This window comes from Eucyclogobius newberryi, unplaced genomic scaffold (genome assembly GCF_026437365.1).
Source record: "Eucyclogobius newberryi isolate DKJ021-1_F unplaced genomic scaffold, fEucNew1.0.hap1 SCAF_12, whole genome shotgun sequence".
NCBI classification, from domain to species: Eukaryota; Metazoa; Chordata; class Actinopteri; order Gobiiformes; family Gobiidae; genus Eucyclogobius; species Eucyclogobius newberryi.
Genome location: NW_027315746.1, coordinates 3,452,992 through 3,480,541, shown reverse-complemented (window position 1 = coordinate 3,480,541; position 27,550 = coordinate 3,452,992). Strand labels below are relative to the sequence as shown.

Sequence of the window (27,550 nt, the reverse complement as noted above, 5' to 3'; positions counted from 1 at the left end):
ACTGTAACAGCCGCTCACTGGTCTCTCCAAACGAGCTGTAAAACAGCTGCAGTACATCCAGAACGCTGCTGCTCGGGTCCTGACCAGAACCAGGAAGTATGAGCACATTAGTCCTGTTCTCAGGTCTCTGCACTGGCTCCCTGTGGCTCAGAGAATAGACTTTAAAGCAGCTCTGCTTGTGTACAAGTCTCTCCATGGCCTAGCACCAAAGTACATCTTGGATATGTTAGTGCCATATGAACCATCTCGGACTCTGAGGACCTCAGGGACCGGCCTCCTGCTGGTGCCCAGAGTCAGGACAAAACATGGGGAATCTGCGTTTCAGTTTTATGCAGCTAAAATCTGGAACAGTCTTCCTGAAGATGTGAGACAGGCTTCTACTCTGACAATGTTCAAATCTAAGCTAAAAACAGTTTTGTTTAGCTGTGCATATGACTGAAAGGATTTTTTCTTTGCACTCTTCTCTTTTGTTTGTGATTTTATTAGTTTAGAAAATCAGTTGGATTGATCATTTTTAATTTAGTTAATTTTATTGTATTTCTGTAATTTCTTTGTGATTTGAATGCATTTTTCCTGCTGTGTGAAGCACTTTGAATTGCCTTGTGTATGAAATGTGCTCTACAAATAAACTTGCCTTGCCTTGCCTCTGAGGGGAGGAGTTCTCCAGAGGGGGGACTCTAGGGGGAGGAGTTCTCCAGAGAGGCGACTCTGAAACAGTTGGAGGTGTTTCGGCAGCCGCTCGTGCAGCCGCTCGTGCAGCCGCTCGTGCAGCCGCTCGTGCAGCCGCTCGTGCAGCCGCTAAAGCCGGTGCGGCGCTGCCTCTGGTGGTCTCTTTTGTCAGAACGCTTTGGTCCGCTGTCAACGTTAGAAGTGCTTTAGAAATGAAATTGTTAAATTAGGAGCTGTCCAGTGCTGACCCTTCGTATTCTCACCACGAGCGATTCTGGCGTGTCGGGAATGAGAGGCTTTCACTTTTATCACTCATTATAAAGTCATCGCTGAAATATTTAGGATTTTTCCTCTTCGTTTCCTTTGTGACTCGTTCTTTCCCAAATTGCCTCTCGTGAACTGCTGGACATCATTGGTCAGATGTTGAGGACGTTATCTCCAGAAAGCGGGAGGCCTGGGACGCGAGGGAGATAAGGTCCAAACAGAGGGTTCTGAACACGATTATCATGTTGTAAATGATGAGGACGAGAAAGGAGCAGATAAAAAGAAGAAGAAGAATGTAATACAGGAGCAGGACCGTGCTCTAACATGTTATGGATAATATGATATAGATATTATTATTATGACTGAGTTTCATGATTAAACGATGTACTTTGTTCTAAGAGAAAACTACTACGATCTTTCATAAGTCGAACTGACTGTACTGGACCTGATCTAGTCCTGATCTAGTCCCGTTCTAGTCCTGTTCTAGTCCTGTTCTAGTCCTGTTCTAGTCCCGTTCTAGTCCCGTTCTAGTCCCGCTCTAGTCCTGCTGTAGTCCTGTTCTAGTCCCGTTCTAGTCCCGCTCTAGTCCTGCTGTAGTCCTATTCTAGTCCCGTTCTAGTCCCGCTGTAGTCCTGTTCTAGTCCCGTTCTAGTCCCGCTCTAGTCCTGCTGTAGTCCTGTTCTAGTCCCGTTCTAGTCCCGCTCTAGTCCTGCTGTAGTCCTGTTCTAGTCCCGTTCTAGTCCCGCTGTAGTCCTGTTCTAGTCCCGTTCTAGTCCCGCTCTAGTCCTGCTGTAGTCCTGTTCTAGTCCCGTTCTAGTCCCGCTGTAGTCCTGTTCTAGTCCCGTTCTAGTCCCGCTCTAGTCCTGCTGTAGTCCTGTTCTAGTCCCGTTCTAGTCCCGCTGTAGTCCTGTTCTAGTCCCGTTCTAGTCCCGCTCTAGTCCCGTTCTAGTCCCGTTCTAGTCCTGCTCTAGTCCCGTTCTAGTCCCGTTCTAGTCCCGCTCTAGTCCCGTTCTAGTCCCGTTCTAGTCCCGTTCTAGTCCCGTTCTAGTCCCGTTCTAGTCCCACTCTAGTCCCGTTCTAGTCCCGTTATAGTCCCACTCTAGTCCGGTTCTTGTCCGGTTCTAGTCCTGCTCTAGTCCTGTTCTAGTCCTACTCTAGTCCTGTTCTAGTCCCGTTCTAGTCCCGCTCTAGTCCCGTTCTAGTCCCGTTCTAGTCCCGCTCTAGTCCCGTTTTAGTCCCGCTCTAGTCCCGTTCTAGTCCCGCTCTAGTCCCGCTCTAGTCCCGCTCTAGTCTCGTTCTAGTCCCGCTCTAGTCCCGCTCTAGTCTCGTTCTAGTCCCGTTCTAGTCCCGTTCTAGTCCCGCTCTAGTCCCGTTCTAGTCCCGTTCTAGTCCCGTTCTAGTCCTGCTCTAGTCCTGTTCTAGTTCTGTTCTAATCCTTCTCTTGTCCGGTTCTAGTCCCGCTCTAGTCCCGTTTTAGTCCCGCTCTAGTCCCGTTCTAGTCCCGCTCTAGTCCCGCTCTAGTCTCGTTCTAGTCCCGCTCTAGTCCCGCTCTGGTCCCGTTCTAGTCCTGTTCTAGTCCCGTTTTAGTCCCGTTCTAGTCCCGCTCTAGTCCCGTTTTAGTCCCGCTCTAGTCCCGTTCTAGTCCCGCTCTAGTCCCGCTCTAGTCCCGCTCTAGTCCCGCTCTAGTCTCGTTCTAGTCCCACTCTAGTCCCGCTCTAGTCCCGTTCTAGTCCCGTCCTAGTCCCGCTCTAGTCCCGTTCTAGTCCGGTTCTTGTCCGGTTCTAGTCCTGCTCTAGTCCTGTTCTAGTCCTGTTCTAGTCCTTCTCTAGTCCCGTTCTAGTCCCGCTCTAGTCCTGGTCTAGTCCTTCTCTAGTCCCGCTCTAGTCCCGCTCTAGTCCCGTTCTAGTCCCGCTCTAGTCTCGTTCTAGTCCCGCTCTAGTCCCGTTCTAGTCCCGTTCTAGTCCCACTCTAGTCCCGTTCTAGTTCCGTTCTAGTCCCGTTCTAGTCCCGCTCTAGTCCCGCTCTAGTCCCGTTCTAGTCCCGTTCTAGTCCCGCTCTAGTCCCGCTCTAGTCCCGTTCTAGTCCCGCTCTAGTCTCGTTCTAGTCCCGTTCTAGTCCCACTCTAGTCCCGTTCTAGTCCCGTTCTAGTCCCGTTCTAGTCCCGTCCTAGTCCCGCTCTAGTCCCGTTCTAGTCCGGTTCTTGTCCGGTTCTAGTCCTGCTCTAGTCCTGTTCTAGTCCTTCTCTAGTCCCGTTCTAGTCCCGCTCTAGTCCTGGTCTAGTCCTTCTCTAGTCCTGTTCTAGTCCCGTTCTAGTCCCGTTCTAGTCCCGTTCTTGTCCGGTTCTAGTCCCGCTCTAGTCCCGCTCTAGTCCCGTTCTAGTCCCGTTCTAGTCCCACTCTAGTCCCGTTCTAGTCCCGTTCTAGTCCCGTTCTAGTCCCGTCCTAGTCCCGCTCTAGTCCCGTTCTAGTCCGGTTCTTGTCCGGTTCTAGTCCTGCTCTAGTCCTGTTCTAGTCCTTCTCTAGTCCCGTTCTAGTCCCGCTCTAGTCCTGGTCTAGTCCTTCTCTAGTCCTGTTCTAGTCCCGTTCTAGTCCCGTTCTAGTCCCGTTCTTGTCCGGTTCTAGTCCTGCTCTAGTCCTGTTCTAGTCCTGTTCTAGTCCTTCTCTAGTCCCGTTCTAGTCCCGCTCTAGTCCTGGTCTAGTCCTTCTCTAGTCCTGTTCTAGTCCCGTTCTAGTCCCGTTCTAGTCCCGTTCTAGTCCCGTTCTTGTCCCGTTCTAGTCCTGCTCTAGTCCTGCTCTTGACCAGATTCAGTCCACGTTTGGACCTGGTGTGATGCGTGGATATCAGGACAATATGGGACTAAATCAGGTCTAAACCAGGACTAAACCAGGACAATAACAGGACTAAACCAGGACTAGAAAAGGACAATAACAGGGCTAAACCAGGACTAAACCAGGTCTAAACCAGGGCTAAACCAGGACTAAACCAGGTCTAAAGTCTTCATCTACAGTGGACAGTTCTAGACTGTTGTTGTCTCATTTGAAAATCTCACAAAAAGGAAAAAAAAAAATAGATTAAATCATAAATGTGAGTTCTCTAATGTGAGATATTTCCACTTAATTTATTATCATATCATTATTTATTATGTTATTTTTCAATCTAACATGAGACGCTTTAATTTAATATAAATGTTTGAGTTGTTTTATCTTAAAGTGTGAACTCATGAACTCATGTCTCTAATTATATTCAGTATAATGTATTCTCCAAATACTTTTACTTTAAATCCACTTTCAGTCAATATTTACAGCAGATAAACTCTTTGTGTCGTTATGACACTTTCAGCTTTAGAACTTTAGAATTTACAACTTTAGAATTTAGAACTGTAGAACTGTAGAACTTTAGAACTTTAGAACTTTAGATTGCATTTCTAAAGTCTGAAGTCTCTGTCCAGTTTGACCACAGAGACTCATGTCCAGAAGGGTCAGTCCTCGTGTCGGACCTGAAGAGGACTCAATCACATCCAGAACCGGCTCTAGAACCGCTCTGCCCCGTAACCGCGCGTCTCCGGTCCCGCCTCCTCCCGCCGCGGCTCCGCCCTCCCCGGTGTTATCCCTTTGGTTCAGGCTCAAATCCTATTAAAGCTCCCCCTTCTCCCCCTCACTCACTCCTCCCCCTTCTCCCCCTCCTCTCTCTCTCCCTCTCTCTCTCTCTCTCTCTCTCTCTCTCTCTCTCTCTCTCTCTCTCTCTCTCTCTCTCTCTCTCTCTCTCTCTCTCTCTCTCTCTCTCTCTCTCTCTCTCTCTCTCTCTCTCTCTCTCTCTCTCTCCCCCTCTCTCTCTCTCTCTCTCTCTCTCTCTCTCTCTCTCTCTCTCTCTCTCCCTCTCTCTCTCTCTCTCTCTCTCTCTCTCTCTCTCCCCTCCTCTCTCTCTCTCTCCCCTCCTCTCTCTCTTCCCCCCCCCCCCCACAGTCTGTTTTGCTGCAGTGAGGCTGAGGCTGAGGCTGAGGCTGAGGCTGTGGAGCTGGAGCTCGAGGTTTCGCGGAGCGCGCGGCTGAACGATCTTCTCTAAAAACACGCAGCGCTTTTTGAAGTGACGCGAGCCGGACGTTTGTGGAAGTAACACGCGCGGAGCGCACACGCGGGAATATTACTGTTGGGATTTTATTTTTGTCTTGAATCTGGACTAAACTCGCCGAGAGGAGGCTCCGGGAGTCCGGGACTACGGAGTGTTGTTCAGGGAGCGGACAAAAGCGACGCGGTGAGTGCGCGGACGCGGCGAGTGCGCGGCAGCGGCAGCGGCGACCGCACGCGCTTTTGGTGATGTTTTAGCAGAACTGGAGACACCTGTCACCCGCGTGCGGGACGCGTCTGTCTGCGTGCGTGCGTGTGCGTGCGTGTGCGTGCGCGCGGTGATTGCGTGTTAGTGTGTGCGTTTAATCCGTTTGGAGAGAGAGAAGAGGAGAATAAGAGGAGAGAAGAGGAGAATAAGAGGAGAGAAGAGGAGAATAAGAGGAGAGAAGAGGAGAATAAGAGGAGAGAAGAGGAGAATAAGAGGAGAGAAGAGGAGAATAAGAGGAGAGCGCTCAAATCCCGTGCGTTTAACTGTTTGCGCTCTTTCCGCCGCCGCGGCTCGTCTCTCATTCCCGTAACGACCCGCGTCTCTTCGCCGCACGCGCATTCACGCGCGGCACGTTTTGACCGCCGTCGCAGCGTCGCGGCAGGTGCGCACGCGGAGGGAGAGCGTCGCGTCTCCGTTGCGCGCAGTTGTTTGAGGAACTTGTCTCGTGCGCGCGGTACTTCTCTCATCCTCCGCCATCCCGTCAGTCAAGCGCGGTGACGGGGGCCCCTCCCGGCCCCTCCCGGTCCCCCGTATCCCATCCCGTCTCTCCCTCTCTCGCGCAGCATGTCACCCCCCCGTGTCCCCGCCCCGGCTGCAAGCACCGCCCGTCCCGCGGGCAGCGCGCGCACACGTCACAAACACGCGCTGCGGCGGCGGGACCGTGACGGGAGGTGATGATGATGACGATGATGATGATGATGATGAGGGAAGAGTGGAAGAAGAAGAGAGCTCTGCTGACGCTGTTGTTGTTGTTGTTGTTGTTGTTGTTGTTGTGTGCGTCACAGTGACGGTCTCACAGTTGATTAAAGCTTTAGAGCTTCTCCATAACACTCTTAAGTTGAAGAGAATGTGTCACAATTCACTTCGTACAGTTTTATATTTAAACTTGTGAAACTTGCGAAAATAGACAAATTAGAGCGACTTTGGGCCTTTTTATTTGTTTAGTTTGAGTCTTTGTTTGTCTGTTTCTCTCTGGAATTATTCTGTTTTCTTCTGTTGAGTGATTTTTAAATAGGAAAAAGATTTTTATTTAAATAAATAAAAGCTATATTAAATGTGTTTACCGTAAAGACGTTCCTTTCATTCACGCGGCTTTAGAACAGCGTTTTCTGACCGCAGGGGCGGACCACCACAGCACAGCCAATCAGCTCTCACCAGCTCTCGCCCCGCCCTCTCACGGTTCAGAGTGATGTTCTCTAATCCTTAAGAAGTTAGAGTTTTAAACAACTTTATCACACTTTATGGCTTTTCTCGCGGCCGACTGTGTCAGCTCTGGCTCATGGTCAGTGGCTCATGGTCAGTGGCTCATGGTCACTGGCTCATGGTCAGTGGCTCATGGTCAGTGGCTGTTGGTCAGTGGCTCATGGTCAGTGGCTCATGGTCAGTGGCTCATGGTCAGTGGCTCATGGTCACTGGCTCATGGTCAGTGGCTCATGGTCAGTGGCTGTTGGTCAGTGGCTCATGGTCAGTGGCTCATGGTCACTGGCTCATGGTCAGTGGCTCATGGTCAGTGGCTGTTGGTCAGTGGCTCATGGTCAGTGGCTCATGGTCAGTGGCTCATGGTCACTGGCTGATGGTCAGTGGCTCATGGTCAGTGGCTGTTGGTCAGTGGCTCATGGTCAGTGGCTCATGGTCACTGGCTCATGGTCAGTGGCTCATGGTCAGTGGCTGTTGGTCAGTGGCTCATGGTCAGTGGCTCATGGTCAGTGGCTCATGGTCACTGGCTCATGGTCAGTGGATCATGGTCACTGGCTCATGGTCAGTGGCTCATGGTCAGTGGCTGTTGGTCAGTGGCTCATGGTCAGTGGCTGTTGGTCAGTGGCTCATGGTCAGTGGCTCATGGTCAGTGGCTCATGGTCACTGGCTCATGGTCAGTGGCTCATGGTCAGTGGCTCATGGTCAGTGGATCATGGTCACTGGCTCATGGTCAGTGGCTCATGGTCACTGGCTCATGGTCAGTGGCTCATGGTCACTGGCTCATGGTCAGTGGCTCATGGTCACTGGCTCATGGTCAGTGGCTCATGGTCAGTGGCTGTTGGTCAGTGGCTCATGGTCAGTGGCTCATGGTCAGTGGCTCATGGTCAGTGGCTCATGGTCACTGGCTCATGGTCAGTGGCTCATGGTCACTGGCTCATGGTCAGTGGCTCATGGTCACTGGCTCATGGTCAGTGGCTCATGGTCAGTGGCTGTTGGTCAGTGGCTCATGGTCAGTGGCTCATGGTCAGTGGCTCATGGTCAGTGGCTCATGGTCACTGGCTCATGGTCAGTGGCTCATGGTCAGTGGCTGTTGGTCAGTGGCTCATGGTCAGTGGCTCATGGTCACTGGCTCATGGTCAGTGGCTCATGGTCAGTGGCTGTTGGTCAGTGGCTCATGGTCAGTGGCTCATGGTCAGTGGCTCATGGTCACTGGCTCATGGTCAGTGGCTGTTGGTCAGTGGCTCATGGTCAGTGGCTCATGGTCACTGGCTCATGGTCAGTGGCTCATGGTCAGTGGCTGTTGGTCAGTGGCTCATGGTCAGTGGCTCATGGTCAGTGGCTCATGGTCACTGGCTCATGGTCAGTGGCTCATGGTCAGTGGCTGTTGGTCAGTGGCTCATGGTCAGTGGCTGTTGGTCAGTGGCTCATGGTCAGTGGCTCATTGTCAGTGGCTCATGGTCAGTGGCTGTTGGTCAGTGGCTCATGGTCACTGGCTCATGGTCAGTGGCTCATGGTCAGTGGCTCATGGTCAGTGGCTGTTGGTCAGTGGCTCATGGTCACTGGCTCATGGTCAGTGGCTGTTGGTCAGTGGCTCATGGTCAGTGGCTCATGGTCAGTGGCTCATGGTCACTGGCTCATGGTCAGTGGCTCATGGTCAGTGGCTGTTGGTCAGTGGCTCATGGTCACTGGCTCATGGTCAGTGGCTGTTGGTCAGTGGCTCATGGTCAGTGGCTCATGGTCACTGGCTCATGGTCAGTGGCTCATGGTCACTGGCTCATGGTCAGTGGCTCATGGTCAGTGGCTCATGGTCAGTGGCTGTTGTTCAGTGGCTCATGGTCAGTGGCTCAGGGTCACTGGCTCATGGTCAGTGGCTCATGGTCAGTGGCTCATGGTCACTGGCTCATGGTCAGTGGCTCATGGTCAGTGGCTCATGGTCAGTGGCTGTTGGTCAGTGGCTCATGGTCAGTGGCTCATGGTCAGTGGCTGTTTGTCAGTGGCTGTTGGTCAGTGGCTCATGGTCAGTGGCTCATGGTCAGTGGCTGTTGGGTCCATTAGACATATGTATGTCTATGTTAGGGTTTTAGATGAAGTCTTCGGGCTGATATTTAGTTTTTTAGGCCTAAACCGTTCCAATACTTTCATTTATCCTGAGGAAACCTAAAGAAATGACATGAAACCAAACGTTTGGGGGGTAAAGGCCTAACATCGTCCAGTTGTCCAGTCGTCCTGTCGTCCAGTCGTCCAGTCGTCCTGTCGTCCTGTTGTCCAGTCGTCCAGTCGACCAGTCGTCCAGTTGTCCAGTCGTCCAGTCATCCAGTCGTCCTGTCGTCCTGTTGTCCAGTTGTCCAGTTGTCCAATCATTCAGTCGTCCTGTCGTCCTGTTGTCCAGTTGTCCAGTTGTCCAGTCATCCAGTCGTCCTGTCGTCCTGTTGTCCAGTTGTCCAGTTGTCCAGTCGTCCAGTTGTCCAGTCGTCCTGTTGTCCTCGGCGTTGGGATCTTCCGAGTTCCGACTTTCTTTAGTTGTGACATTAGTTGCGTCTGCGTTTGGTGAAAGATAAACCGCCGGCAGTGTGTGGACCTGCTCCTGCCCCGCCCCCTGCACCTGCCCCGCCCTCTGCTCCTGCACCGTCCCCTACACATGCCCCGCCCTCTGCTCCTGCACCGTCCCCTACACATGCCCCGCCCTCTGCTCCTGCACCGTCCCCTACACATGCCCCGCCCTCTGCTCCTGCACCGTCCCCTACACATGCCCCGCCCTCTGCTCCTGCTTTTATTGTATTTACGTCTTAATTTATTATTATTTATATCATATATTATTATTTATATTTTGTAGCTCCGCCCCAGAGGCCTTCGCCGTGCGGACATGTGTGTGAGTGTACAAGGAGCAGGAGGTGAACAGGCTAAATAAAAACACAAGTGTAAAACAGTCGGTGTCGTTAAAGTTCAGTTTAGTTTGGATCATTCGCTGAACTGGCCACGAATCAATGAGAACAGACTTTATGTTTTTACAGTGCTTTGTCAATCATTCATAATTGATCATCTGTCGTCAATAACACGGCCGCGGTGGAGCTTGAGCCACGACTCTTTCCTCGCTCTTTTACATAAACGTGACAGATTTTTCTCATCGTATTCCGCCACCACCGGAGCTACCGCCGGAGCTACCGCCGGAGCTACCACCGGAGCTACCACCAAAACTATAACCTGAACTACCACCGGAGCTACCACCAAAACTATAACCTGAACTACCACCGGAGCTACCACCAAAACTATAACCTGAACTATCACCGGAGCTACCACCAAAACTATAACCTGAACTACCACCGGAGCTACCACCAAAACTACCACCGGAGCTACCACCGGAGCTACCACTGGAGCTACCACCGGAGCTACCACTGGAGCTACCACCGGAACTACCACCGGAGCTACCACCCTGAGCTACCACCGGAGCTACCACCGGAGCTACCACCAAATCTACAACCTGAATTACCACCGGAGCTACCACCGGAGCTACCACCAAAACTACAAACGGAACTACCACAGGAGCTACCACTGGAGCTACCACCAGAGCTACCACCAAAACTACAACTGAAGCTACTGCCAGAGCTACCACCAGAGCTACCACCAGAGCTACCACCAGAGCTACCACCGGAGGTACTACCAAAACTACCACTGGAGCTACCACTGGAGCTACCACCGGAGCTACCACCAAAACTACAACTGGAGCTACCACCGGAGCTACCACCGGAGCTACCACCGGAGGTACTAACAAAACTACCACCAGAGCTACCACCAGAGCTACTACCAAAACTACCACCGGAGCTACCACCGGAGCTACAGCGTAAACACTGAACAGAGTTGTGACGGGGGAGGGGCAGATAAAGTTCAGCTGAAACGTGATCGCGGCGTCAACATTCAAATAAGACGACGGCGCATCGAGGCTAAACCGCGGCTAAAATGGAAATGAAATAAAACAATAAAAACACTTAAATCCGAACCAGGGCTGAACTTGGGCCGGATATGGTATTTCTGCTTTTGCCCATTCAAACACTATTCAAATTCTGTTTTCTCCTGGTTTGTGGTTCATTTCTGTGTAAATACTGGAACCATCGACATGAAACAAAAACTAGAACAAAGTTCAGTGTCTTCTATCGACACAAAAACTGTGAAATGATTTGTTTCTAGCTTTAAATTGTGGCTTTGTTCAGCAATTCATGTGCTGTCGTGACACATATTCATGTGCAATTACTGTCGGGATCACATGCAATGGTATTTATTTATTTATTTGTCTATGGGAGTTTTTATTTATTTATAGGAGATCTTCTACTGAAAGTGTTTTTCAGACTTCCTATAAGTGATCTGTTCTTCTGTATCTACCTCTGGATCTACCTGCGTTGCACCAATGAAATTTCCCCATGTGGGACAATAAAGGATTATCTTATCTTATCTTATCTTAACAAACCTGCAGAAAGGACTTAAAAATAATGTTTACTTCTGTCCGGTCGTCTCACTAGAGCTTGAGATTATGTCATCATCATCAGAATGTTGAGTGTTGAACCAGAGGAGATTTGAAGCTTAAGTCTAAATCCATTTATTCTAAATGTTTTTGACCTGCAGTTTCTGTGGCTGTTCCACTGTTTAGCTTTGAATTAACATCTATTGTGTAAAACTGACTTTTTAAGCTTTTAACAAATAAACCGTGTTGTTGTTTTGTTCCCTCTTCAAAAACATACCTGAAGTTGTATTTAAGTTCTTTAAAGCTTGTTTCATTATTCCTGCTAACGAGGGCCTCCCTCTGGGCCTCACAAAACACTTGGTTTGAAATGTCTCACGTTTGTTAAAGGTATAAACCATCACAGACTCTGAGCATTTCTGACTCAAATCACCTTCATGCAAACATTAGCATGTCTGGGTCAAGCTTTTGCTTATTTCTCTATGGTAATTCCCTCTGCTGCCTGTAGATGGTGTTAGCACCGGTCCTGATGAAGGAACACCTGGTGTTTACTGCAAACTTTATCTTCAGTTCTAAACCATGAGACGCCAAAGCTAATGTAGGTATGCTAATGTTTAAAGGCTAATGTTTAAAGACTAATGCTTAAAGGCTAATGTTTAACGGCTAATGTTTAACGGCTAATGTTTAAAGGCTAATGCACGATAATGTTTAAAGAATAATGTACGCTAATGTTTAAAGGCTAATGTACGCTAATATTTAAAGGCTAAGAGTTGTTGTTTTGGCAGATGTATCTCTGGACGTGTTAGCCTGCTGCCAAAAAACTGTGTCTTTGGTCAGTAACGGTGTCTTTGGTCAGTAACGGTGTCTTTGGTCAGTAACGGCGTCTTTGGTCAGTAACGGCGTCTTTGGTCATTAACTGTGTCTTTGGTCAATAACGATGTCTTTGGTCAGTAACTGTGTCTTTGGTCAGTAACGATGTCTTTGGTCAGTAACTGTGTCTTTGGTCAGTAACGATGTCTTTGGTCAGTAACTGTGTCTTTGGTCAGTAACGGTGTCTTTGGTCATTAATTGTGTCTTTGGTCAGTAACGATGTCTTTGGTCAGTAACGGTGTCTTTGGTCAGTAACTGTGTCTTTGGTCAGTAACAATGTCTTTGGTCATTAACGGTGTCTTTGGTCAGTAACGGTGTCTTTGGTCATTAACGCTGTCTTTGGTCAGTAACGGTGTCTTTGGTCATTAACGGTGTCTTTGGTCAGTAACGGTGTCTTTGGTCATTAATTGTGTCTTTGGTCAGTAACGGTGTCTTTGGTCATTAACGCTGTCTTTGGTCAGTAACAATGTCTTTGGTCATTAACGCTGTCTTGGGTCAGTAACGGTGGCTTTGGTCATTAACGGTGTCTTTGGTCAGTAACGGTGTCTTTGGTCATTAACGCTGTCTTGGGTCAGTAACGGTGGCTTTGGTCAGTAACGGTGTCTTTGGTCAGTAACTGTGTCTTTGGTCAGTAACGCTGTCTTTGGTCAGTAACGATGTCTTTGATCATTAACGGTGTCTTTGGTCAGTAACTGTCTTTGGTCAGTAACGGTGTCTTTGGTCAGTAACAGTGTCTTTGGTCAGTAACGGTGTCTTTGGTCAGTAACGGTGTCTTTGGTCATTAACTGTGTCTTTGGTCAGTAACGATGTCTTTGGTCAGTAACGGTGTCTTTGGTCAGTAACGGTGTCTTTGGTCATTAACTGTGTCTTTGGTCATTAACTGTGTCTTTGGTCAGTAACAATGTCTTTGGTCAGTAACGGTGTCTTTGGTCAGTAACTGTGTCTTTGGTCAGTAACGGTGTCTTTGGTCATTAACGGTGTCTTTGGTCAGTAACGCTGTCTTTGGTCAGTAACGGTGTCTTTGGTCAGTAACGCTGTCTTTGGTCAGTAACGGTGTCTTTGGTCAGTAACGCTGTCTTTGGTCAGTAACGATGTCTTTGATCATTAACGGTGTCTTTGGTCAGTAACTGTGTCTTTGGTCAGTAACGCTGTCTTTGGTCAGTAACGATGTCTTTGATCATTAACGGTGTCTTTGGTCAGTAACTGTCTTTGGTCAGTAACGGTGTCTTTGGTCATTAACGGTGTCTTTGGTCAGTAACGCTGTCTTTGGTCATTAACGCTGTCTTGGGTCAGTAACGGTGGCTTTGGTCAGTAACGGTGTCTTTGGTCAGTAACTGTGTCTTTGGTCAGTAACGCTGTCTTTGGTCAGTAACGATGTCTTTGATCATTAACGGTGTCTTTGGTCAGTAACTGTCTTTGGTCAGTAACGGTGTCTTTGGTCAGTAACAGTGTCTTTGGTCAGTAACGGTGTCTTTGGTCAGTAACGGTGTCTTTGGTCATTAACTGTGTCTTTGGTCAGTAACGATGTCTTTGGTCAGTAACGGTGTCTTTGGTCAGTAACGGTGTCTTTGGTCAGTAACGGTGTCTTTGGTCATTAACTGTGTCTTTGGTCAGTAACTGTGTCTTTGGTCATTAACTGTGTCTTTGGTCAGTAACTGTGTCTTTGGTCAGTAACGGTGTCTTTGGTCATTAACGGTGTCTTTGGTCAGTAACGCTGTCTTTGGTCAGTAACGGTGTCTTTGGTCAGTAACGGTGTCTTTGGTCAGTAACGGTGTCTTTGGTCATTAACTGTGTCTTTGGTCAGTAACGGTGTCTTTGGTCAGTAACGGTGTCTTTGGTCAGTAACGCTGTCTTTGGTCAGTAACGATGTCTTTGATCATTAACGGTGTCTTTGGTCAGTAACTGTGTCTTTGGTCAGTAACGCTGTCTTTGGTCAGTAACGATGTCTTTGATCATTAACGGTGTCTTTGGTCAGTAACTGTCTTTGGTCAGTAACGGTGTCTTTGGTCATTAACGGTGTCTTTGGTCAGTAACGCTGTCTTTGGTCATTAACGCTGTCTTGGGTCAGTAACGGTGGCTTTGGTCAGTAACGGTGTCTTTGGTCAGTAACTGTGTCTTTGGTCAGTAACGCTGTCTTTGGTCAGTAACGATGTCTTTGATCATTAACGGTGTCTTTGGTCAGTAACTGTCTTTGGTCAGTAACGGTGTCTTTGGTCAGTAACAGTGTCTTTGGTCAGTAACGGTGTCTTTGGTCAGTAACGGTGTCTTTGGTCATTAACTGTGTCTTTGGTCAGTAACGATGTCTTTGGTCAGTAACGGTGTCTTTGGTCAGTAACGGTGTCTTTGGTCAGTAACGGTGTCTTTGGTCATTAACTGTGTCTTTGGTCAGTAACTGTGTCTTTGGTCATTAACTGTGTCTTTGGTCAGTAACTGTGTCTTTGGTCAGTAACGGTGTCTTTGGTCATTAACGGTGTCTTTGGTCAGTAACGGTGTCTTTGGTCAGTAACGGTGTCTTTGGTCATTAACTGTGTCTTTGGTCAGTAACTGTGTCTTTGGTCATTAACTGTGTCTTTGGTCAGTAACAATGTCTTTGGTCAGTAACGGTGTCTTTGGTCAGTAACTGTGTCTTTGGTCATTAACTGTGTCTTTGGTCAGTAACTGTGTCTTTGGTCAGTAACGGTGTCTTTGGTCATTAACGGTGTCTTTGGTCAGTAACGCTGTCTTTGGTCAGTAACGGTGTCTTTGGTCAGTAACGCTGTCTTTGGTCAGTAACGGTGTCTTTGGTCAGTAACGGTGTCTTTGGTCATTAACTGTGTCTTTGGTCAGTAACGGTGTCTTTGGTCAGTAACTGTCTTTGGTCAGTAACGGTGTCTTTGGTCATTAACTGTGTCTTTGGTCAGTAACTGTGTCTTTGGTCATTAACTGTGTCTTTGGTCAGTAACTGTGTCTTTGGTCAGTAACGGTGTCTTTGGTCAGTAACGATGTCTTTGGTCAGTAACGGTGTCTTTGGTCAGTAACGGTGTCTTTGGTCAGTAACGGTGTCTTTGGTCATTAACTGTGTCTTTGGTCAGTAACTGTGTCTTTGGTCATTAACTGTGTCTTTGGTCAGTAACAATGTCTTTGGTCAGTAACGGTGTCTTTGGTCAGTAACTGTGTCTTTGGTCAGTAATGGTGTCTTTGGTCATTAACGGTGTCTTTGGTCAGTAACGCTGTCTTTGGTCAGTAACGGTGTCTTTGGTCAGTAACGCTGTCTTTGGTCAGTAACGGTGTCTTTGGTCAGTAACGATGTCTTTGATCATTAACGGTGTCTTTGGTCAGTAACTGTCTTTGGTCAGTAACGGTGTCTTTGGTCATTAACGGTGTCTTTGGTCAGTAACGCTGTCTTTGGTCATTAACGCTGTCTTGGGTCAGTAACGGTGGCTTTGGTCAGTAACGGTGTCTTTGGTCAGTAACTGTGTCTTTGGTCAGTAACGCTGTCTTTGGTCAGTAACTGTCTTTGGTCAGTAACGGTGTCTTTGGTCAGTAACAGTGTCTTTGGTCAGTAACGGTGTCTTTGGTCAGTAACGGTGTCTTTGGTCATTAACTGTGTCTTTGGTCAGTAACGATGTCTTTGGTCAGTAACGGTGTCTTTGGTCAGTAACGGTGTCTTTGGTCATTAACTGTGTCTTTGGTCAGTAACTGTGTCTTTGGTCATTAACTGTGTCTTTGGTCAGTAACTGTGTCTTTGGTCAGTAACGGTGTCTTTGGTCATTAACGGTGTCTTTGGTCAGTAACGCTGTCTTTGGTCAGTAACGGTGTCTTTGGTCAGTAACGCTGTCTTTGGTCAGTAACGGTGTCTTTGGTCAGTAACGGTGTCTTTGGTCATTAACTGTGTCTTTGGTCAGTAACGGTGTCTTTGGTCAGTAACGGTGTCTTTGGTCAGTAACGGTGTCTTTGGTCAGTAACGGTGTCTTTGGTCAGGCTCTTTGGAGTTGCGGCCCAGTGAGAAGCGATTCTCTCGTCCTCCGTCTGAAATTACGACATCAAACTCTTAAACACAAGCCCAACTTGTTAAGGCGTTAAATTAGGACAAACGACACGGATCCAACCGCGATCCCGTCTGAACTCTGCCCCGGCCCCGGAACGCGTCTAAAATCAGGGCGAACAGCCTCCGGCCCCCGCCGTTCAAACGCCGCCTCTTCCCTCTCCCCCCCGCCGTGGACATCCCCCCCTCTCGTGTAAATTGTCAGCGAGCCAGCCTTGCCTTTTTTTCCAATTAGCCGCGGAATTTGGCGCTGCTCGGCTTCAGCTTGTTAAGGCGGATGAATAAAGCTCCACCACCGCCAACACCACCCCCATCACCACCCACAACACCACCCCCACCTCCTCTCACGCTCCCCTGCCCCATCACAGCTCCTCTCTTCGGCCGCACCACTGGTCTCCCCCTCTCATTACCGGACCTACCTACCCCCGACCAACACACACACACACACACACCCACACACACACACACACACTATCACCTCGACTACCGACCCCCCCGCCAGCGACACCAGCGAATCGATAAACAACCTGCCGAGCCATGGCTACTGCTTAGCTGGAGAAGGGGCGCGGCACCGAGTCTGAGCGCTCCAAATTGATTCGGCGAGTATTCGTGGGCTTCTAATGGCCGCAGAAGTCGCCCGGAGAAGCACGAACGCACTCCGTCGAACGCACATCGACTTCGCGTTCGTGGTTAATTGATAACGAGGGGGAGGCAGAATGTGTGGGTTGTTAACGTCCACGTCTACGACTTTATTTGTCTGTTCTGAGATAAAAAAAACAAACTTTATCCATCGTCCATCGTCGTCCATCGTCGTACATTGTCGTCCATCGTCGTCCATCGTCGTCCATCATCTTAACGAAACGTGGAAAGTGAATTTGTTTCCTACATTATGTCACAAAGGAGTTTTCGCGCTCCAAATTGATTCGGCAAATATTTCGTGGGGTTCTAACAGCCGCAGAAGTCGCCCGGAGAAGCTCGAACCCACTCCGTCGAACGCACATTGACTTTGCTGATTAATTGATAACGAGGGGAAGGCAGAATGTGTGGGTTGTTATCGTCCATCATCATCCATCATCGTCCATCATCGTCCATCATCGTCCATCATCGTCCATCGTCCGCTGCCTTCGCCTGCACACGATAAAAATCAGTGGGATTCAGGACAGTGGCGATGAACGACCTTTTACAGATGTTCCTTTTCGTTTTGGTCAAATCTCTCAACATTTTGGGTCTAAAAAAATTTAGCTATATCCAAATAATACAAGATAAGACGACTTTTATTTGTTCCACGGTAGGGGAAATTCCAAAGCAAAGTTCACGAACAGCAGGCGAATGGAAATGTGTCATCAAAGTCTAGATAAATAGCGATTGATGAATGTCTTTGTCGACCAACGTTTTTTTTATTTTTACTGAGATTATAAGGATTCAAGGGAGAGTTTTTTTTTGTCTCTGAGGAAATATCTAGCTGTTCTTTTCTGTAAATAGTTGATTTCTCTAAAATCCTGTGAGATCGTGTTCTTCTGAGTGCAGTTTGGGTTGGATCATACGGATAATTAGTCGTTTTAGTTGATTAATCGACGCACACGGCTCGTCTCCAGTCGACCAAATTGTTAGCGATTCATTTTTTCTTTTTTAGACAAACTTGAAAAGTGAATTTGTTTCCTAAATTACGTCACGGAGAAGGAACGTTAAAACCAAACTTTGGACTGTTGGTGGCAAAGTGAGACCATCTCCACGGAGACGAGCAGGCGGCAGACCCTCCAGCAGAAACGTTACAAGTCAAGTTTGTGGAGAAACAAGCGCTTTCACAGCAAAAGTGCTAGTTTTTCCGAGTTTTTTCACGACAATAAAAACACCTGTGATCGCGTTCATTTAAGTCTATGTATTATAGCTGAAATCTTCCAAATATTGGTTATTGGCCACAAGAGGGCGATGCATACTGGTTATTGAAAGTTTACGCATCGGCGACTGGCAATAAAATTCACAAAATGTTGTCTTTTCGCTGTTGAATGTGTTAAAAATTTGAAATCCAGCTTTATCCTGCACTAAATGGAGAAATTGTGCTCATAATAATCTGAAAACACTACATTCTTCCACTCAAATGCTGCGTAACCGTTGGACAAGTATTTGCGCCAGTCGCGATAATCCGAATTTCCGCGCGACGACACGTTCCATCTTTCGGTGGAACGTGTAAAAAGCGTTTTGAAAGACGTCGCCGTCAGACTAACGAGCCGATTCCTTGGTTGGAAACCCGGTCGTCGACCTTTAGCGCCACCAAATGAACCCAGAAGGTCTCGTGTCATCGCCCGTGCTTTCAGTCCCGTGTGCGTCTGCGGAGAAACCTTTTCACCGTTCATCCATCGAGACTTAGACTTTTCCTTCTAATGTGGTGGAAAAACAAACGACACAAACAACTACGTAGCATCGAAAATCTACGAATGGAAATTGTAGCAAAAAACGATTATTTTCGCGTCAGCAATTCTTATTTTTATTAATTCTATTGTCCATCGAGTCTTTTTAAATGCGTTATCGACCAAATAAACGATTGAAAGATGTGGACTGAACGCTTCGAGATGGAGAATGTTTGCTAAAAGTGTCGTATTGATGAAAATAATAATACCATTTTTCATATTTTTGATTTAATAATGTCGCTGTCTTTGTTATAAAACGTCTTTGTGTTTTTGTTGCATTTTGTATGTATTTATAAATGGCTGTAGGTAATACCGCTTAAGCTCTTTGCTCTACGACGCGATGGCTCTTCGCAGGACGATATCGCCTCACAGTTAGAGGGTCCCCGGGGCTCAATGTCATTTCTTTGGGGTTCGACACGTTTTGTGAGACGACTGATTGTTCGGACGCAGTCAATGGATGAATAACTGCACAAAAGAGTAAAAATACTGGAAAACACGAGGGCGATTGATGATGTATTTTTGATGTAATTTGACTTGGATTCTAAGGATTCAAGGGTGAGTTTTTTTGGTCTCTGAGGAAATTTCTAGCGGTACTATTCTGTAAATAGTTAGTTTCTATACAATCCTGCGAGCTTTGGGTCGTCTGAGTGCAGTTTAGGTCATAACATACAGATACTTCATCGTTTTACGAGCGATTGCCAGCTCCACCTCCACCTTTCAGTCGATCGATCCACGCTCACGTCTCTAGTCGACCAAATTGCCACCGATTTCTTTTTACAACCGTGAAAAGTTCATTTGTGCACTCCAAACCGCGCCACGTACGTATTTTCTATGTTTGACACCGTTCTGGGGTGGAGCCGGACCCTCGGGTGAGCCACCACCACCACCACCACCGCGCCGCCCCTGACATTTGGACCGGCTGACACTGAAGGATGGGCCCAATCAACAGGACAATAGCCTAACCTTTCAGACATCTTAACTGTATCGCCGTTATCGGGCGTGACATTAACAGGACGGGCCGGATTACAGCGGCTCGCGGCGCACTCAGCTTCCCTTCTGCCCCGCTCCAAAGATATATACTTTGTTTGGGATTGTTTTCCGTGGCGGTTTCAAAGAGATGAGAATCTAGTCGTTTGGATTCGGTAACTGATAAAGGAACAGAAGTTGCTGGAGCAGCGGTGAGAAGCCAACGGGGAAACAGCGGATGTAGAATGTGAAGTTGCTGCGATCGGAAAGGACGAATCGTGAAATAAAGCGCAAAATCTGGTATTTCCAAAAGGACGGACTGAACTGAACCGTATCTGAAGCAGGAAAACACAAATGTTCAAATAGTTTAAATATGAAGCTTTTGTCACTTTTGTTACTTTAGTTCTGCCTTTTACTGTCAAATATATTCAAGTTTCTGCAAACTACTCTGAGTATTGAATCACACAAGGAAATATACTTGAGTAATTGTACCAAAATCTGGGAAAGCACTACTCTATGATTCTACACATACTGTTTCTCCGTACATTTATAGTACATGTTTTTACTGTAGTGATGATTGCTTTAAAATGTACTTTTCACATTTAGGCTACAATATAATAATAATAATAATAATAATAATAATAACAATAATATATAAGTGTCTATCCTTATCCATTTTGTCATTTGTAGACGGACAAATGGTAATGTTTTTATGTTTTTCACGTTTGCCAACGAGTAATAGAACTGTCAATGTCCAACTTCAACCTCTAGTTTCTAAAGCATCACTGTAAGATAACAGAAACGTCATTGTCAAACATGTTTATTACGAGGTTGTTAGCATGCGCGCAACATTTGGCGCTAGTCGTGTTTTTAATGTGGGCGGGGCTTGTTAGTCTTCAAAAACCCTACTTTTAAAATGTAAAAACTGGGACGCGATGGCGAGTGATAATAAAAGTGTATAAAGTGTGTTTGTGTGTAATTAAGTACATGTTTATCCTCTCGGTCCATCCACGGGTCACTTGTGGGTCAGTGCATCATCTGAAAGACTTGTATCAGTGGAAATGAGTGCGTTTTGTGTGTTCTGCTTATTCTAAAGTCATAGTTGTATATTTTGGACAAAGGAACGACAATATATCCCCCTCTTTACCGTTGTCTCAAAAGTGGGACATGTCTTGTGTAAAACTGGGACCGATCGATGGTTGTGGACACACCTGCCGGGACGTGGGACACAGGGCTCCAAACTGGGACTGTCCCGGGTCAAAACGGCCCTGGTTTGTCATATTCTGTGATGAACAGAGGCTAATGCTACATTCCATTTTCCGAGCTAACACCATCAGTTAAAATAGTGACAGTTCTTGTGTTATTTCACCTTTAGTTCCTCCTGTTGTCTCTGTTTGTGAAGCTGCTCCTGCTGTTGAGCCGCTGCACGTTTACATGTTCTGTGATGCTAACGCCAGCAGGGAGCTAACGTCAACAAAAGCTAACACTCACTCTCAGACAATACTTTATAAACTGTAAATGTACCTATTTAGCTCCATATTTTGGCTGATTTGAACACTTTCCTGGTTTGTACGACTTGTTTTGAGTCGTTAATGTGCATAAACTATAATCCACGGCTCATCGTTTTTCCCGATTTGACGCCGGAACACGGAAACTCAGAGAAAACGTCCCTCCGGGGTCCGCGCTCCGACCTCCGAGTACAAATGCAACGCGGCGTAATGCTAACAAGTGTCTATATCACACCCAGTCGAGCGGAACATTCGCCCGCTCGCACTCGTCCATGCTAGCTCCTCCGCGGGGACCTAGCGCGCTTCGAGTGACGCTAACGCTAGCTAACAGACGCTAGCGGGTGCCTTGTTTATTTTTCCCCTCTTGCTGATTGTGTCGCTCTTGTGCAGGGGACACTCTGAAGCGCTCCTCCTGGGAACCCCCCGACACCGCTCCAAAATGGCCGCCCCGTCTCCTGCCTGCCCCGTGTGGAGAGCCGGAGTACTGACCCTGCTGCTGGCGGCGGTCGTCCACAGCAACACGCTGTTCGGTGAGGATCCCTTCCAGTCGCAGTGTGTTTTTTTTGTGTGTGTCTTGCTATGGTTTCGTCTGCGTTTTGTGTTGCGGCTGGGGACTGGGTCTACGATGTGGGCGAGACATGACGGTTTCAATGTGTTTTCGGGATTGGAAATGATGCGCTGAGTGGGTCATTTCAATATTAGCGCCACATGCTGTGTCAGAAAGTGCTGGATTTGGCAATGCGGGAGTGTTGTTTTTGTTCAAATGGTATGATCTTTATCTTAAGAAAGTGTTGCTTCAAATACACTTTTAACTTGTTCATTTTAATGTTTGTGTTTGGCATTTGACAACGAGAAGTTTGGCATACTTTAGTTATGTAGTGATCAATGCAGCTGGCGTGGTTTAAACTGTGAGATTGTGTTCTTCTGCCTCTCTGTTCCGTGTAAAATGACCAGATTAGATCTTGAAATCGCGTTTATCTTCATTTCCGACAGTGTTTTCTAAACGCAGCTCGACAAGTTCTGCCGATATTTTGAGGTCAATATTTATGGCCAATTTGAATTATTCTTCACAAAAAAGAAGAGAAGTATTGACCTTTATTTTAGGATGCAAATGCAGGACTACATAAACTTATCTTTCAATACGGTGAAGCTGAAACACTTCATTCTTGGTTTTAGACTTATTTTGACCTGGTTTTGATCGGTTTTGACCTGCTGTAAACTTGGTCTTGTTCTGTATTTTAACAATAAGATTTTCCAGATTAAGTGATTTGGTTTTAATATTGGTTCCTTCCTGGTTTAGTCCTGGTTTAGACCTGGTTTAGACCTGGTTTAGACCTGGTTTAGTCCTGGTTTAGACCTGGTTTAGTCCTGGTTTAGACCTGGTTTAGACCTGGTTTAGACCTGGTTTAGACCTGGTTTAGACCTGGTTTAGACCTGGTTTGGCTGTTTTAATCTTGGTTTAGTTGTGGTGAATAGTCCTTGTTGTAATCCTGGTCCAGTCCGGGTCCAGTCCGGGTCCAGTCCGGGTCCAGTCCTGGTTAAATGCCTCCTCGGGGCCGGTGTTGTTCTGCAGGTCGTGGTGTGTGTGACCTTCACGTGTTTGCAGCTCACACACTTCACATTCCTGCTCGGCGCTCGGCGCTTGGCTCCTCGTCGCACCAGGATTTCAAACGATCCTCAAATATTTACTACAAAACTGCTCGAGACTGAAACGAGTTTGTGAGTTTTCTACTTGTAATAAGACGGTCAGGGGCCAAATGACTATTGAATATTTACTTTATTCACAACAACATTTTCTTTGTTTTAACTTCATGGAGCAGTAATCTCCTCTTCACTCACACAGAAAATACTCACATAAACAAGACCTTTTCTGAACAGTTTTTGAATGAACTTGAACTTTATCAGCACTAGTATAAAACACACGCTAACATAATTAAAGTACTGTTATTTTAAGTTTAAAGCGCGTTCCACATCAAGTACAGCCTAAGAAAATACTCGTCCTTCTCCGCAGCACCACAAGGGGCAGCGCCGCGCTGGCCGAAGCGTCGTAAAAGTACTATAAACCTCTGTGATCGAAGTACAAACGCAGTCGCTGGTTCATTGTGTATCAGTATTGACCCCATTCTTTAGTATCATGGCCGTGTTTTATACCTTTAGCGCCGTTTATACTTTTTATCGATCGCAAACTTGCCGTGGAAGGTGGCGTGCGCGTCTCGTTGTTCTTCCCCTGATCCGCGGTGAAGACGCTGCGGCGGAACGACATCAGACGAGTATCATCCCTTCTTTTTAGTCCGACTCCGGCGCTAATTCCGGCTGCCAGACTGCTTTTAGGAAAGGGTTTATGTGGCTTCCTGAAGGTTCTGCTGTTTTTCTAATTCTGACTTAGTTTGGTCTTATAAAACCTGTGGTAAATATTTATCACAGTTTTACTTCCGTTAAGTTGCAGTTTGTGAAGAAATTTGGAAAAAGAAGAGTTTAAAATGACAGGAAGTGGAGCTGAGTCCCTCTGTGATGTCATCAGTGTGCGACACAGAGACAGTTTCAGTGTCGACTTTTCTTTTTATCGATCGCAAACTTGCCGTGGAACGTGTTGTGCGCGTGTCGTCGTTGTGGTTGGACTAAAATAAAGGTGTTTTATGGTGTTATTGTGTGTCAGATCAGAACTTTTGTGTCATTTATGTGGAGTTTGGCTCTTGTTTACAGTCTGGTTGCTATGGAAACAGCTGTGGAATTAACTACCTCATATTTATGCTCACGTCCAACCAGGAAGTACAACTATAAACTTTACATAAATGGTCAAACTTGGACAAAAAGGCAAAATGTTTAGTCAAATCCTAAACATACTTGCGTTCTCTACATTTGAGTGACACGTGCAGTTTATCGTGTCACATGCCCTTTAAGGTCATCGCGTCAGTAGTTTTGACGTGATCGTTTATCGTGGTAGAACACACCTCAGCGTCTGTTATAGTCCCAGTTCTCTAATTCTGTGCTAACACATTTTTTTACCTGCGCGATCCAGAAGGCTCGGCCTGGACTCATTACCATGTGTGATCTCCAGTCGTGCCCTGCTCCCCCGCGCTCGCCCACGCCATCCGACAAGTCTAAATGCATTAGTGCTGCTGCATGCATATTTATGGACATATGGAAGCTACCGGCCCGGCGTATGTGTGTTAGTGTGTGTGTGTGTTAGTGTGTGTGTTAGTGTGTGTGTGTGTTAGTGTGTGTGTGTGTATGTTAGTGTGTGTGTGTGTTTGTGTGTGTGCGTGTGTGTGTGTTAGTGTGTGTGTGTGTGCGTGTGTGTGTGTTAGTGTGTGTGTGTTAGTGTGTGTACGTGTGTGTGTTAGTGTGTTAGTGTGTGTGCGTGTGTGTGCGTGCGTGTGTGTGTTAGTGTGTGTGTGTGTGTTAGTGTGTGTGTGTTAGTGTGTGTGTGTGTGCGTGTGTGTGTGTGTGTTAGTGTGTGTGTGTTAGTGTGTGTGTGTTAGTGTGTGTGCGTGTGTGTGTTAGTGTGTGTGTGTGTGCGTGTGTGTTAGTGTGTTAGTGTGTGTGCGTGTGTGTGCGTGCGTGTGTGTGTTAGTGTGTGTGTTAGTGTGTGTGTGTGTGTGTGTGTGTTAGTGTGTGTGTGTGTGTGTGTTAGTGTGTGTTAGTGTGTGTGTGTGTGTGTGTTAGTGCGTGTGTGTGTGTGTTAGTGTGTGTGTGTGTGTGTGTGTGTGTTAGTGTGTGTGTGTGTTAGTGTGTGTGTGTGTGTGTTAGTGTGTGTGTGTGTGTGTGTTAGTGTGTGTGTGTGTTAGTGTGTGTGTGTGTGTGTGTGTGTGTGTGTGTGTGTGTGTGTGTGGGGCTTCAGATCCCAGCGGTCATCACAGGCAGAGCTGGGCGTCGCCAAAATGATGTCAGGGGCACGAAGTCACGAACGCTGATATGTGTGATCTGGAGGCTTAAATAGTGCAGCCGCAGGAAGGGGCGTGAAAGAGGCGTGGTCCTGCTTCTGAACAAACGTATCTTCGTAATTGATGCTAAATTGTCTTTTTTGACGTTTTCTCTCTCCATCTGTTGTTGACGTTTTCTGTTTTTCTGTTTGGAGGATTTTTAGGAGCATTTTGTGATTTATCTCGAGATTTGGGAGTAAATCTTGAGTTTTGACGGCCTTTTTACACGTTTCTACATTTCCGTACTGGGTTTTTGTGTGTTTTCCTAACTAACAAATTAACTAATTAACTAATTAACTAACTAACTAACTAACTAACTAACTAACTAACTAACTAACTAACTAACTAACTAACTAACTTACTAATGAACTAACTAACTATCTAACCAACTCACTCTGACGCACTATGCATTGTGTTTGATCTTCTCCTCTTTTCTCTGTTTGTTGTCATATTTCTTAAAACCCCCAATTTCTCCGTCAAAAAGTCCATTTTCCTGTTCGCTTTTTTATTTTCTTTTTTTTGCGGCGAAAGCTTTTGATGTCAGACAAATGGCTCTGTGTCCAATAAGCCTCGCCGCTTCGTCTCCGAAAGAACGGCTTTTTATCGAGGTGGATTTCTTGTCTTTCTTTGGCTCTTTTTTTTCTTCTTTTTTCTTTCGACAATTTTATTTGATCTGAAATTACACGGCGCTTTCATCATAACTCGACGCTGCGCATCAACGCCATCGACTCCTCTCACCGGAAGAACGAGCGCGCATCAGATACTGCGACTATACGCCAGTTAGATATGTGTGTGTACGGGAAATATGTGTGTGTACAAGTGAAATATGTGTGTGTACAAGTGAAATATGTGTGTACAAGTGAAATATGTGTGTACAAGTGAAATATGTTTGTGTGTACAGGAAATATGTGTGTGTACTAGTGAAATATGTGTGTGTACTAGTGAAATGTGTGTGTACAAGTGAAATATGTGTGTGTACAAGTGAAATATGTGTGTGTACAAGTGGAATATGTGTGTGTGTACGGGAATGTGTGTGTACAAGTGAAATATGTGTGTGTACAAGTGAAATATGTGTGTGTACAAGTGAAATATGTGTGTGTGTACAAGAGAAATATGTGTGTGTACAAGTGAAATATGTGTGTGTACAAGAGAAATATTTGTGTGTACAAGTGAAATATGTGTGTGTACAAGTGAAATATGTGTGTGTACAAGTGAAATATGTGTGTGTACAAGTGAAATATGTGTGTGTGTACAAGAGAAATATGTGTGTGTACAAGTGAAATATGTGTGTGTACAAGTGAAATATGTGTGTGTACAAGAGAAATATTTGTGTGTACAAGTGAAATATTTGTGTGTACAAGTGAAATATGTGTGTGTACAAGTGAAATATGTGTGTGTACAAGTGAAATATGTGTGTGTACAAGTGAAATATGTGTGTGTGTACAAGTGAAATATGTGTGTGTGATTTTCTTGTTCATTACGACCGCGTGCTCACATTAGCATGCCGGGGCAAGCTAGCTTTCCCCATGATAATCCACTCTGCTGCCAGTAGATGGATCGCTAACACCAAATCTAAGTGAGGAAACGCCTGACTGAGAGAAAGTAAAGTGTTAAAAGTTACTGTCAAGTCGTCATGTTATTCAGTTTGAACGAGAAACGCAGAGCTCCGCCCCCTCTGTCGGCTCGTGTGTGTGTGTGTGTGTGTCGGTTGCCGTGTGTGTCCGTTGTTGTGGCGACGGTAAAAGTGATTTGTTGCGGCACGTTGAGTGCAGCACATAAAACGGGGCGTGGCCGCGCGGGCCCCCGGCGGCGTCATAATGGGGGCCCGGGTGGTAGCGTTAGCATTAGCATCAATAATTCAGTGCGATGGATCAGAGAGAGGCAGCGATTAGCTCATCAGATCGATAACGAGGGAGCGAGAGACGAAAGGCCCTGCCGAGTCCGACCGCACGACTTTTCACCTTTATTTGGGTCGAAAGATGTCACAATATAATATTTTAACGATACGATGAAACTATTTTACAATTATTCACGATTGTTGACCTCAAACAACAGTGAAATCCTTAGTTTACTTTGACTATTTCTCTAAAACATGAGCAGTTTTATGAAATTGAACATTATTAACGATAAAGTAAAGTTAATGTGACAAAAACAGTCAAATAAACAAGTTTTATGTTTGTGTTTTTGGGGCATGGATTGAATTGAAATGACATAATTTAGACATATATCGTCGAGTTCCACTGCAAAAACTGACAATTTCATTTTGAAAAACTGTGAAAAAACAACTACAGGTTTTAACAAATATACAACAATTTTAAAAATGCTTAAAATAAATCAGGTTTTCAGAGTAAAATGTGAAGAACTAAAAAAAACAAATGTATTTGTCGTAATAAAGGAAGCATGATATTGTAGTTTTAAAGGCAGTATTTGTGTTTTCTTTTTTGCTATATGCTTCAAAATGAAATAAATAAATAAAATAAATACAAATAGAAATACAAATAGATATACAAATAAATACGTAACATACATAACACATAACAAAATACAAAAAATACAAATAAATTATAAATAAAAATAAAATACAAATACATAAAATACAAATACATAAAATACAAATACATCAAATACAAAAACATAAAATACAAATAAATACAAATAAAATACAAATACATAAACATATTAAACTCTTGGGGAAGAGCAGACACATTTTTCTTGCTTAAGTCGTTAGTACTCATCAGCCGGCACCGAGCTGACTTTTAATGATCTGTGACTCCGCCCGCTTCTCTGGACACATATTTGCACGAGGGCAGCAGCTCGAGCAGCTCGAAGACTCTGATCCACTCCGTCTCTATCAGGACCTCGTTAGTTAATGAAGACGCGCTGTAACGAGCCACATGTCGTCACCATTTCATCTGCACATCCCCCCGGCGTCCCGGCAT

General features: G+C 46.2%; 2 protein-coding genes across 2 annotated transcripts in view; both read left to right on the top strand.

Annotated features, from left to right (window-relative positions):
* atp1a2a (ATPase Na+/K+ transporting subunit alpha 2a) overlaps positions 1–27,550 on the top strand; it is a 440,146-nt gene that overhangs the window by 170,129 nt on the left and 242,467 nt on the right. The window contains exon 1 of the mRNA XM_072440595.1: positions 21,084–21,218. Within this exon, the coding sequence (XP_072296696.1) occupies positions 21,128–21,218 (91 nt within the window). The 5' untranslated portion in view covers positions 21,084–21,127. Of the gene's footprint in view, positions 21,219–27,550 lie in introns of the transcript that reaches the window.
* The window catches only part of sdhc (succinate dehydrogenase complex, subunit C, integral membrane protein), a 137,340-nt gene that overhangs the window by 23,278 nt on the left and 86,512 nt on the right, over positions 1–27,550 (top strand). The gene's annotated exons all lie outside the window — the stretch shown is intronic.